This window comes from Falco rusticolus, chromosome 6 (assembly GCF_015220075.1).
Source record: "Falco rusticolus isolate bFalRus1 chromosome 6, bFalRus1.pri, whole genome shotgun sequence".
NCBI classification, from domain to species: domain Eukaryota; kingdom Metazoa; phylum Chordata; class Aves; order Falconiformes; family Falconidae; genus Falco; species Falco rusticolus.
The window spans coordinates 42,185,583-42,198,272 of record NC_051192.1 but is presented as its reverse complement, the minus strand read 5'-3'; the positions used below and the strand labels follow the sequence as shown (position 1 = coordinate 42,198,272).

Sequence of the window (12,690 nt, the reverse complement as noted above, 5' to 3'; positions counted from 1 at the left end):
TGCGCACTATTAATTTATTTCATTAATAGAGGACCATCTTTCCCAATATTACATTGCTGTTTCAGTTTGCATCACCTTGTAGAGATTAGTGTAGCATACAGTATGTAATCTGGAGTAAACCTTTGGTAAGTGGTTCCCAAATGTAAACTTGAGGCTAGAAAGCTCTTTCTGTTCCATTTGATTTTCTTGGGGAGTTTTGATTTGGGATCAGAGTACAAAAGTACTGAAGCTCAGTGATTTAAAGGACCCATTGTGCATTGTCCATAACAGATGTTCTAAAATAACATCAGCATGCATATAAATGTAACTTGCAATCAGTCTTTTGTTATTCACCTTCTTTTTTTAATATGATTTTCTACTCTGATTTTATTTCACAAAAGTAACAGCAAAAGCATTGTCAGGGGAATGACTGTCACACAGGTGAATGTTGTGTAAGTTAAATTGATCCATGTATTTGATTGCTGTTGCCAATTGATGGCAAGTCCCATCAGTGTTTTTTTTAAATATAATAAGCAATTTTCTTAGGAGTGGTGACTTCGGTCAGTGGAATGGAACATCTGAGCTAAGGATAGTTTTTATGAATGTGCTATGTATATCAGATACAAGATTTTTTTATTAATTATGTTAAACTACCAGACATCTGAACAGACTGTAAAGGTTTTAATGCCATGGTTATATTTGCTTTTGTGCATGCATACATAACTTAGTAGGCTGTTGGGATTGGACAATAGATACTTTTTGTAGTAAAAAGTATTCCTTATATGGACTTCTAAAACCTCATTTATTTTCCGAAATATTCCAAGAGCAACCAAATTCTGAAAGTACCATTTGTCATACAGAATATCAAGTCAAGAAGCCTGAATAGATGTGGTCATATCATGACATCATAGTCCTACAAAAAGCTGTAATTGTCATCATTATAAAGATGTGCAGATGTCTCTATCTCTACATAATTGCTCAGTGTGCATCCACAACAATGGACTTTGTAGTCCTATGTTGTACTACTGCTATCAAAAGTAATTTTGAGTAATGCTGGCCTGTAGAAGAATGGCTGCAGAAGCATGGCCTTAGAATCTCTGAAGATCTGCACAGTCCAGGCCTGGTATTAGAATAGGCCTGTAATCAGAATTGTACTGAAGTTGCTGTGCTGAAGTTAACAAGAAAGGTAGCCTTGAGCTATTCTTGAATCCCGAGACCAAGTAATTATGTTGTGCCAACAGGCCGTGGCTGTAACAAGCTACAGCTGCTGGGAGGGCAGATGCAAGGCCAAGAAAGATAGGGACCGGTATGGGAAAATAGGGAGTAACAAACTACAAGGCTGAAGCACAGCAACACAGTTAGCTACACGGATAGAATGCTTATTTTAGTCATGATAATTAGGGGTGTGAGAACCACGCGCGTTTAGAGACTACTAACCAATTATATTTCTGCTTTACGAATATGCATGTGTATCGGTTCTATGTAAGTGGTGTTAGAAACTAATAAAGTTGAGCAAGATGCATAAGTCATATTGAGCGTCTTCTTGACTCCGGTGAACCCTTCTTCCAACACTGGCCCAGTTGCTTGAGTTGTGATATGATTTTTTGAGTGATGCAAGGTTTGAATAGTGGGTTGTTGACCCTTCCCAGTCCTGGGATGCATGTTTGCATGTGTTAAAGAAAGAAAGTAACGTTTGGTGAATGACTCAGGTTTGTCTTTGCCCTACAATGCTTTGCCTGAATGGGATGGAAGAATTAGCAAGTGAATTCTAACTTGCGCTTATTGGAATCTCATAGTAATGTGACCTAGATATTTTTGCACCTGTAGACTTTTTCTTTTTGAGACATGCATTCACATAAAGCTTTAGAAAATGTATGTTAGCAGTGATCCAGTTGAGCAAAAGAAAAAGGAAGCAGTTCATAAATAATATTAATGTTTCTGAAGTCACAGTGTGAACAGATGAGAAAAGCTGCAACCTGAAGGGCCAAGCTGGCCTACAAATGTTCCGTGTAAAAATGCTTTTTTGTTCATTGTCAATTTTAAAGCTTTTATTAAGTGTTTTGAAAGAGGAAGGAAAGCTTTGGGGTCATTTTGTATGTGATTTCCTGGAGTGCAGTGACTGAAAAATGGAAGCTGAACTTTTAAGGATTTAAGAGTCTACTTGCTGTGCAGTAGAAAAGTAAGAGATTTGACTCTTTGGTTCTGAGCAGCAAGGAGCATAATTTGGTGTGGCTTCTGAAGGAAACACTCTTTATTTACAAGACCACTGCTTATTAAAAAGGGAAACGTTCTCAGTTTTATGTGTTGTGCTTTAACCTGAGCTGGCAACTAAGCCCCACACAGCTGCTCACTCCCTCCCCTCACCTGGTGGGATGGGGGAGAGAATCAGAAGGGTAAAAGTGGGAAGGCTCGTGGGTTGACATAAAGACAGTTTAATAGGTAAAGCAAAAGCCACATACACACGCAAAGCAAAACAAGGAATTAATTTACCACCGCCCATGGGCAGGAAGGTGCTCAGCCATCCCCAGGCAAGCAGGGCTCCATCACGTGTCATGGTCACTTGGGTAGACAAACACCATCACTCCGAATGTGTCCCCATTCCTTCTTCTTCCTCCAGCTCTATATGCTGAGCATGACGTCCCATGGTAGGGAACATCCCTTTGGCCAGTTGGGGTCAGCTGTCCTGGCTCTGCTCCCTCCCAGCTTCTTATGCCCCTGCTCACTGGCAGAGCATGGGAAACTTGAAAAGTCCTTGATTTAGAGTTAGCACTACTTAGCAACAACTAAAACATCAGTGTGTTATCAACTCATACCAAATCCATAACACAGCATCGTACCAGCTACTGAGAAGAAAATTAACTCTCTTCTAGCTGAAACCAGGACAGATACCCAGCAGATGATGTTTCCTAAGCAAGTTTTAAAATGTAAATGTTTCAGGGAAGGTGAAACCTGATAAATGTCTAAGGTATGATGTAACTTATATGTTCTTCTGTCATCCAGTTAGTATATATTATTATGTGAGTGTTAATGAGACAGCTGTATCATGCTGACAGCTTGCTGCTTCCAAAGGGACAGTATCTGAACTTCATCCTCTCTTTCCTCCCTCTCCCATTTGTGTGATTCTGTCCTTTGCATCTGTTCATACAGCCCATAGTAACACACAGCCATTGGCAAGTCAGTTTTTCTCACTGAGCAATGAGCAAAATAGTTCCCTTTTTTTCTTTCCTGCCAGTTCAGGGAACTGACCTGAGTCATCAGCAGCTTAGACAATGAGAGAAGGAAGCGGGATGAAGTGGCAGGAAAGGCAGCATGTGACATCTCTTTCACTGCTATAAGCTTTTAGATTGGCTTGGTTAGCTTGTGAAGCCTCACGCTTTGGATTTGGTTACGGGGATGCTGGTTATCCTCAAAAGTTATTATCCAAATTTGAAGTTGCTAATCACCTGGTTAAAGACTGGTAAAATAAAGTCACTGATGCAGGTTTACTGACAGCTTTTGAGGTTTCTTGCCTCTCTGGTGGTCAGTGGTCTTTACAGCAACATCTTGTCTCCATTTACCCATCTCCTCTTTTTCATTGATACTTCACCTTATAAGCTGTTCACACATTTTCTCAGTCTTTTTTGTTTGCTTCAGCCTTTGTTGTCAGACCCTGAAAAATTAATCAAAACTGGATTTCTCCTGCAGTCCTGATAAGTGTTAACCTATAGTAAGGTTGGTGTTACAGCTAAGCTGAATTAACACGCTGCTGCTGCTGAAAGGATCATTTCATCCCTTCTCTGGTAGTGTGTTCTCACTGCTTCACTTAGGCCAGCTTTGGTGTTTGCCTGATATTGTAATGAGCTGTTTGGACACACAGGCAACAGAAAATTAACCATAGTTTTAAGTTCATCTGGCTCTGTCAGCCAGCTCCCCACAAGGCAAAATGAACACCAAGCTTGGCCTGAGGACGGAGAGCCATGAACACACAGGCAAGAGATTGTTCACAGGACTGCTAAAAGGGGTGAAGCTGGCCCATCTGTTTTAGTAGTAGTTCTTGATTAGTGTGATAAAGCTGTAATGTCATACTACATCCTGAAGACAAATACCTTGCTGCCTTTGCTTAAAATTGAGTGCAAGGAGATGATCTGTCGCAACTTTTCTATCCAGGGGATGCTTCTGTAGACAAACTTTGCAGCTCTTGCAGCTTTCTTCCTCCTTCATTGAGTTGTAATACACTTTTTATTAACAAGAGTTTGTATTGCCAGTGTTTTGATGCTCTTCATTTACCTCAAATATTTTTACATTAACCTTGTCACAAATGTATGATTGAATACAGCAGCATGTATTCTATACCCTATAAATGTAAACCAGGACTGCAGTGATCACCTCTGAACAGTCTATTATTCTTTATAATAACCAGTTGCATTTGTATTTGCTCTGCATTTTAAGTTTACGAGGGCTGGAATTCACAGTTTTTCTCAGCATCAGTAGTTTCTCATTGCTCAGTGAAGGCAAATCTTAATTTTGCTGCCAACATTGTCCAAGCAAGTAGAGATGTCAGGCAGAGCTTCCTTCTCCAAATCATTGGTTGTTCAGTTTGCAGGCATCTGGAGTGCTGGAGGTGAACCTTAAGATATCGTGTTATTTCTTCATTAATACTTACTAAGCCATGTATTTTTCTAAGGAAGAATAAACAGCTCTAGATTTAAGAGTTTGGATTTCCTTAACAGCATTAGAAGCTTCTGTTTTGTATGCGTCTGTTCATCTTGCCGGGATTGGCTGTTTTCTCTTGTGTTAACAACTAAGCAGAGCTGCTCACAAGCTGTAAGGCTATTATCTTTAACTGGCATTTACATGTTTGTGCTCTGCTGAGTGGAATAATTCCTTGCTTTTTAATATGCTGGTTTGTGGCATATAGCATAAATGTCACGTCCCTTTCCATTTTATGACCGAGAAAAATGAGGCCCAGTTTATTCATTTGTAACACTCACGTAAACCCTTATAATACTTGCCCTTTTTCATTAGAATTGATTCGTATTTAACACTGTAGCAGTGTGTTTCATATCCAGCCTTTTTTGTCCATTTCTGCTTTATGAACATCTTAGGTAGTTATCAATCATATGAAGCTGTTAATTGAGAAAGCAGAGCCTTTCAGTTTACCAAGAAAGTTTGAAGACAGAAGTTGGAGTGACAAATTAGGTTAAACATACCGAGTCAGCCTTTAGTAAGGAGTATATATGTGTCTATATATATGTGTATGTGTGTTTATAGATGGAAGTGTTGGTTTTATGTTTGTCTACATTTATCTGAATCTATCAAATAGATGTCTACATACATCTAAATATTGTTTCATGGCTAGAAACTGAGCTTTATGTTGATATAATTTATTGCTTCCTACAGTGTCAGCATAGAAGAGAATGAATGTGTATATGCAGAATTTGTCTTCCAAAGACATGTAATGATTTTTTTTTTTCTGAAGCAGTAGGATTCAAAAGTACCCTAGGATTATGCTCCTTAAAAGGCTCTGTAACTGTATTTTTTTTTGTGTTATTATTTGCTCAGGTCTGTATTAAGTACCCATTAAATGCTGTTAAGTGTTTATCAAAACATAAGGACTCATTCAGAAGCACAAATGTGAAAAGAAACACTGTTCAAATGCAATGTCAACTTATTTTGGGAATACAACTGTATCGCACTAAGTAAAGATAGTATCGTGTACCTTTTCAGATAGCAGTGTGTTTAGTTCTTGGTATTCTTAGTGGTGCTCATTAAATCAAGTTATTTCTGAAGCCTTATCCTAAGAAAGTTCAATAACTTTACCTTGAATAGCCCCATTGGAATCTGAAACAGATTTATGGAAGAAACATGTGGTCCAAACAGCTGTCACGCAAAACCATTTTAAAAAACCCTGAAAGTCTGGTGAACTCAGAAATCTGTTATACATGTTGGTTTGACATTTATTATTTTTTTAAAATGAAGATAGTACTAAACACATCCTTCAAGGAAAACCTCTAATCTAGGTCTTTAACATAAAGCCATAGCTAAAATAAACTGATGTGCTTGGACAGATGTGCCTTTTTAACATAGGACTTCAAATGTATAGATTGCCTTTCCTGTGGAATTACAAATATTTTGATATCGTACGTCAATGGAGGCAAAAAAAGTCACAAAACCAAAACAGGATTTGGACAAGGATCAGAGAGTGAGAGAGAGTCAGCATGAAAGCATCTGGTTTATGATCTTGGATTTGATTAAAAAATTTAAAATTCTGTCAGTGTAATCTCTCCAAAGCAATATTAGGAAATGCCAGAATGTTTCCTGACAATCACTCTGTTTCCATTCCCTGGCATACTGTGACGGGGAGCAGGGGGCCAGGCTGCCTGGGAAGAAGCAGAGTGAACCGTTCCCTCTGGTGTTTTCCAGCACTGGGGCATTTCCTCCGCACTGGGGACACTTACCTGACCCGCCCTGGTCTTTTCCTGTCTCATGAATGAGTTAATCTCTCCAGGAAATAAAAGGAAAGGGTTTGCTTTAGTAAAAAGAAGAGGGAACCGATAGCGCAAAGGGTAACAGAGCATTCGGATGACATCTACCAGTTTTTATACCATGTGGTTTACAGAAAACTTCTGCAAGATGGAATAGATTATTAAAACAAAAAGAAAACCCAAACCAAAAGCAGTACAAGCAAATTTTACAAGACTGAATTGTAACATTTGAAAAACGGTTTATGTGAATGATTTTGCTTTTTTTAATGGTTTTGTATGGCAGTGTAAACTCTAAGTGGAAAAACAGGTGGTCTCGAATAGAGAATGTTTTGAGTGAAGCAATAGAAGGAAGTGAAGCGTGTAAATATTTCAACGTACCATAATGGATGGATGAGAAGATGGTAGACATATGTCAGAGTTGTGATCATGACATATATAAATAAAAAAAGATCAAAACCTCCAGTTTTTAGTAGAAGAGTCACTAGAAGGAAAAAAAACCTTATTTTTTCAAAATAAAATACAGCTTCAGTTGGTACTGCTCCATGTGACAGTGGATAAATACATGCTTACTGGTCTGACTGCACAATTTATCACAATAATGCTGCTAGTTTTACAGTTCACCTCAGCCATGCTTTGATTTCTTTAAAAGTTGTAAGGTTTCATTGAAATACTCCTTTTTTTTTTTTCTTTTCTATTTTTTCCTTTCTAAATAAGAATTTCTTTGTGGCTAATTTGCAAATGCCAGTTAAATCATGAGTTTTAATGAAGTATTCAGAGAGCATTTTTCAAATAAACAGCATTTTATTAATTGTTTTCCATTTTTTTTTCTTCTGCCTCTCATTTCAGAACGGTTTGATCACCACTGTCCCTGGGTAGGCAACTGTGTGGGGAAAAGAAACTACAGATTTTTTTATATGTTTATTTTATCTCTGTCCTTTCTGACAGTCTTTATATTTGCATTCGTTATCACCCACGTCATCCTTCGTAAGTATGCTGGTGAAATCAGATTACGTATGTAGCCATTTGCTTGAGTTCTTTATTTTTAAGTTAATCTTTTGATCATTCAGGGTTAATTTATTTATTTATTTATTTATTTGCCTTTTCTCTGAAGCTTCACAATCCCCAGTGAGTCCTGTTCTGGTCTATAACAGACCCTGGTCATGATAGTCATTGATCTAGTGCTGGCTTTATCTTAATACAGTGTTAATTTTCTTAATGTTTTTGTCCTTTTATGGATGATTTATTGGAAAGGCAGCACACATACTGTATGTCTAAATATACAGATAGTATTATTTTGCCAAAGAATTTTTGTGTGCTTTTTTACCTGCAGTCGTGGGTCACTTGTTGTCCAAACAAACAGGTGAATTACTAGGAAATAGGTTGGAGCTATTCTATACTTTTTGTTGTTTGCTCTTTAGTTTTACATCTTTATCTACCCTATTTTTAACACAAGTTACTTTCATTTGCATAGACATTTCTGAGAATAACCAATTCATAATGGAGTGAATCAGACAAGTTATAGAAAGACGAATATTCATGAGTGTGAGATTGATTTTTATTTGTATTTTGGGTTGGATGAGATCAAGACTTTTTCTGGTACTGGTTTTTTTTTTCACACACTTCAAACAAATTTTCTTAGCTCCTGTATTATGATGATGTTGTAGTTTATGGTGATCGGTTATATGACTTGTCTTTAAAGACCTTTTGTATGTCATGGAGGTTTTTTAACCCATTACCATTAGGAAGCTTTTCACTAATTATATAGGATATTACCTTGAAGAATATTTCTTTAATCATTTTGAAAATGTGATCTTTATATTTCTTTGTATTCTGTGTTACAACAGTAACCTGATAGAAGTAATATTTCAGTTTCTAACACATTTATAAAGTTAACTTAATAATGGCAATATTTAGACAATGTTTTACTGAAAAATATGCCAGATTGTTTCCTAAACTGCTTACACTGTGCAGGGAAAATTAGTATTTTAAAAAGCACAACTCCTGTTCATATTTGTCCTTTACAGAAAAAGGATGTGAGCATTGCATGGCTCTCCTATAGCTCAGAGATCTAGCACATAAGCTAGAACTAGGGGCACCTAATTTTGAGGGAGTCTGGATCAACAAGTTGTTCTCACTGCCAGATGCAGCATTTCTAATACCAGCTGAAAGAGCAGAGATAAGATACCCGTATTGTTTGAAAAGGGAAGAGTAATTATTGGAAAAAGAACCCTTTCCATAAATAGTTCAAATCCTTGACATTTATTTGAGCATACATGAGTATGCACATACGCATGTTTTACATGTAAAAAGGACACATGGGATTTTTTCTGTCATCTTACTTTGCTAGAATTCAGTAGTTGAAAACATTACCAGTCTGACAATGTAAAGCTACTTTTGAAGCTAGCTTGTCTTTATTTCACAGACTACCGCGCTTTTTTTCTTTAGTTTTCAGCATATGAATTACCAATATTCTTCCAATATTTCATGTTCTCTCTGTTAAGTAGACTTACCCAGTGGATTTTAACTTTACAGTGTCCATGCCTAATTCTAAGCATGAATTAGACAAAGAGCAGAGAAATGAAATGTGTGGTTGAGAAGCGCTTTAGCATTGTGTAGGTAACACAGAAAATGTACAGTGAATGTGAAATGCTAAATTGTCTAAGAATATCAGCTGGGAAATATTTTTGCTATGGAGGTTTATCTAGTTTGGATGAGACAGGAAAAACCTCCTTAGTTCTAAAGATTGGTTGGTCCTCAAAGGCAATGGGAGCAGGTAAGAATTGTGATTAGTTCCTCGATGTCTGTTTGCTCCATTTGAGCTTCAAGCCCAACTTTCAAATTTATCTACTGTAATCTTAGACTGTGTCTAAAAAAAGAATTGTTCACAAACAAGGTTTTCTTATATTGATCGCTCCACTCTCTCTGTGCCCACCACGCTTCTAGAAGTCCTCATATCTACCTTCCAAATAGGTACCACTCAACCATTTTTGTTCTGTTTTGCAGCCCTGCAGGTCTTCAGCTGATGCTAACCAGTAAGCAGGATTCTCAGTTACTTAATTTGAACCTTTGCATTTGGCACAGACTGCTTTGTGTTACCATGTCTGAACAAAGTCTCAGTTTTCAGACTTGGGATGGTGATCTTCCTGCCGTGTTTCAAAATAATCCATATATATTTCCATAAGTCCTGGCAAAATTTTTGATTCTAGAGACCTGCTGATTTAGTCAAATCCTGTTCTTATCTTCTTGGAAGACAATCCTAGTAGGATTACCTTCAGCAGCACTTTATTCTAGTTATCTTGTGTTAAACTGCCTTCTGATAATATTCCTTTAGGAAGGGACTGAGGGATACTTATAACAACTTATAAGCATTGACATTAAAAAAAAATATCCTTTTTGGTTCATCCTAATAGAGAAGTTCCTTTTCTGAGATTGTTGATTACACAGGAATATTTTTTTTTTATTTATTTTTTAAATGTCCCTTGATTTAGATGGATTTTAAAATTTGTATCACTTTTTAATACATCTTGCAAGCTGGCGTTTTTACAATTTTTTGGGCCTAAGAAGTGATGAGATTTATTGGAAAAATGCCCTTCCAGGATTAAGACTACATGCACATAATATTATTGAAGATAATAAAATGAATTTGTAAATCAGATACTTTAAAGGTATTGTCTTGCAAGATCTTCTTCCATATCCCCAAGCTTAACACATTTTCAGTAGCAGTATGTGTCTTCATGGTTACTCAGCTCTGTTTGAGGCATCAGTATTTCAACTGTTTGTTGCAGTGAGGAACCTTCCCCTTCTGATGTATTGGGAACTGCTTGGAAGAGTGTCATCAGCAGTAGGGAATAGACATCACACCTACCTGCTGCCATTGCCATTAAGGATCCTAAAAATAGTAAGAAGGTAGGGGAAGTTCCATTAGTCTTGTACCTTGAGGCTAAGAAACAGTTATGAGAGTCTGAAAAGGCTCACAAATATGAGGTAAGTAACTTTCCCTTTGTAATGGCAAACAGTAAAATTGGCCAGGCAGGTCTAAAGAATATATATCTGTGTACACACATACATATGTATTTTTCTTTTTATTTTAAAGACAAGATTCTTTTCTCTTCAGATGAATTTAGCTAAGGAGAACATTTTTATTGTGACCTTGCAGACTTTCAACCTGATGCATTTAAATCATTTAAATTATACAGTAAAATATGAACTATGTGCCTATAGCTATGTGAGAATGAGTCTGTTTCTACAAACATATTCATTTGTTGCAATCAGCAAATTGTCGAACTACCCTTTTTGATTAATATCTCATGGTTGTGGAACCCAAGTGGATGCTTCTGCATTTCTTATTCATTGGATCATGCTGCTTTTGAGACCTTTTCAGCTAGTAGATAATCTCTTATTTGCCCAGAGACAACAAGCACCTATAAGAAAAACCTGTGCAGGTGCAGTAGGAGCAGGATTATAGTCTTTGGCTGCTTCCAGACAAAGGAGGGAAGTTGAGAATCTGCATGTATAACATAAATTTTCCAAGTCAAAAAGTTACTCTGAAAAATATTATTTCAAATTTTGGAAGTAGCTTATTATTTTTTGTTTCCATATTAGGTCTGAAAAGAACAGGGGTAATCAGAGATCTTGTTCATGGGAAAGTATGTGTGCATCAGTTTGGTATGACTGAGAAAATATTCTGCAGATGTTAGACCTGATAACTTACCCATTTTTTTTCTGATATGGCTGCTGCTGAGCAGTATTAGTAAATCTATTCTATGATTACTTGGTTATCTTCAAATATTGTGTTAACTATGGTGAAAACAGCTTATAGTCCAATTTCTTACTCAGGTGGTATTTTTGGGTTCTATTTCTACAGGTTCTCAACAAACAGGGTTCCTTAATGCCCTGAAGGACAGTCCTGCAAGATATCCTTTCACTGAAACAAATTGTAGATCTTGTTGCAAAATAACGAGATGTGGTTTTGCTTGTTTTCATGCTGTTGTTGGATATGTGCATTTGGGACTTTTATCAGTTAATGGTTTCATCACTTCCTGCACAATAGGATTTCTCGCCACATGTTGGAGGTAGGAAGGAGACTGCATAGCCTGGCCTGGTTTTATTCTTCATTTTTTGCAGAATAGTGCTCTTGACAAAGGTCTGTAGTTCCCATGTGTGATGGAAATATGCTCCATATATTTGTGATGGAATTCATATGTGTGTGTATATGTATCACACTATAACCATGCTGTGGTTTAATTTAAGATATTCAATAATTCCTCTGCTTTTACAACCGAAAGTATCCAAAATGGCTGATTCTTGTCAGGATAGGAAGAGTAGATTGTGGAACAACTGAAACCGTAAGGTGTCCCTGAAGAGTTCAGTTCCTGAAAACGTGCTTATGCTGATTTACTGTTCTAAGAAGTCATTTTCAGGTATCAACTTCTGTTAAGTTACATAAAAGTGTACACATGCGTACACACAGGGGCTGCTACTGCTCATCAGGCTGGAGAAGACTGTGGAGATCTCACTGTGGTCTTTTGAAATATAAAGAGGGCTTATAAGAAAGACCTTGAAAGACATTTTACCAGGGTCTTTAGTGACAGGACAAGGGGCAGTGGTTTTAAACTGAAAGAGGGTAGCTTTAGGTTGGCTATAACAAAGAAAGCTTTTACAGTGAGGGTGGTAAGATACTGGAACAGGTTGCCCAGAGCAGCTGTGGATGCCCCATCCCTGGAAGCGTTCAGGGCCAGGTAGATGGGGCTCTGAGCAACCTGATCTAGTGAAAGATGTCCCTGCCCATGGCAGGCAGGTTGGCTTAAATGATCTTTAAAGGTCCCTTCCAACCCAAACCTTTCTGTGGTTCTGTTCTGTAAATACTCCATGTTCTTTTCATCACTTCACAGGAGCTTTCTGGTATTTTCTACTCTGTGAGAATGGAAAAGCCTCCTTCTATCTAAAAGCAGCTAACATAATGGGAAAATGTGAAGCTGATATAATTACTGTTTAGTTTCTTCTTTACATTTCTGTACAGACTGTAAGCTTCCCACTCTTTACGTATATGTTTTGAATGGCTTATGTCTGAATAAACAGTTTGCACCTCCCGCAGAGATACTATTAAAAGAATTCTTTCCCATACTTGTGCCAAGGACAAGTCTTTTGTCCATTGTGCCTCACGCAGTTTGCTCTTATCCACAGAAGAGTAGGAAGAAAAAACTTACTCTGTCATGTGTAGTTGTGCATGAAAACAGATCTCTCTTTC

At 37.4% G+C, this 12,690-nt stretch overlaps 1 protein-coding gene across 4 annotated transcripts in view; it reads left to right on the top strand.

Moving 5' to 3' along the window:
* ZDHHC14 (zinc finger DHHC-type palmitoyltransferase 14) overlaps positions 1–12,690 on the top strand; it is a 112,665-nt gene that overhangs the window by 80,176 nt on the left and 19,799 nt on the right. For all 4 annotated transcript variants that reach the window (XM_037391453.1, XM_037391454.1, XM_037391455.1 and 1 more), the window contains exons 4-5: positions 7,290–7,427; positions 11,308–11,356. In XM_037391453.1, coding sequence (XP_037247350.1) covers positions 7,290–7,427; positions 11,308–11,356 — 187 coding nt within the window. The remainder of the gene's footprint in view (positions 1–7,289; positions 7,428–11,307; positions 11,357–12,690) is intronic.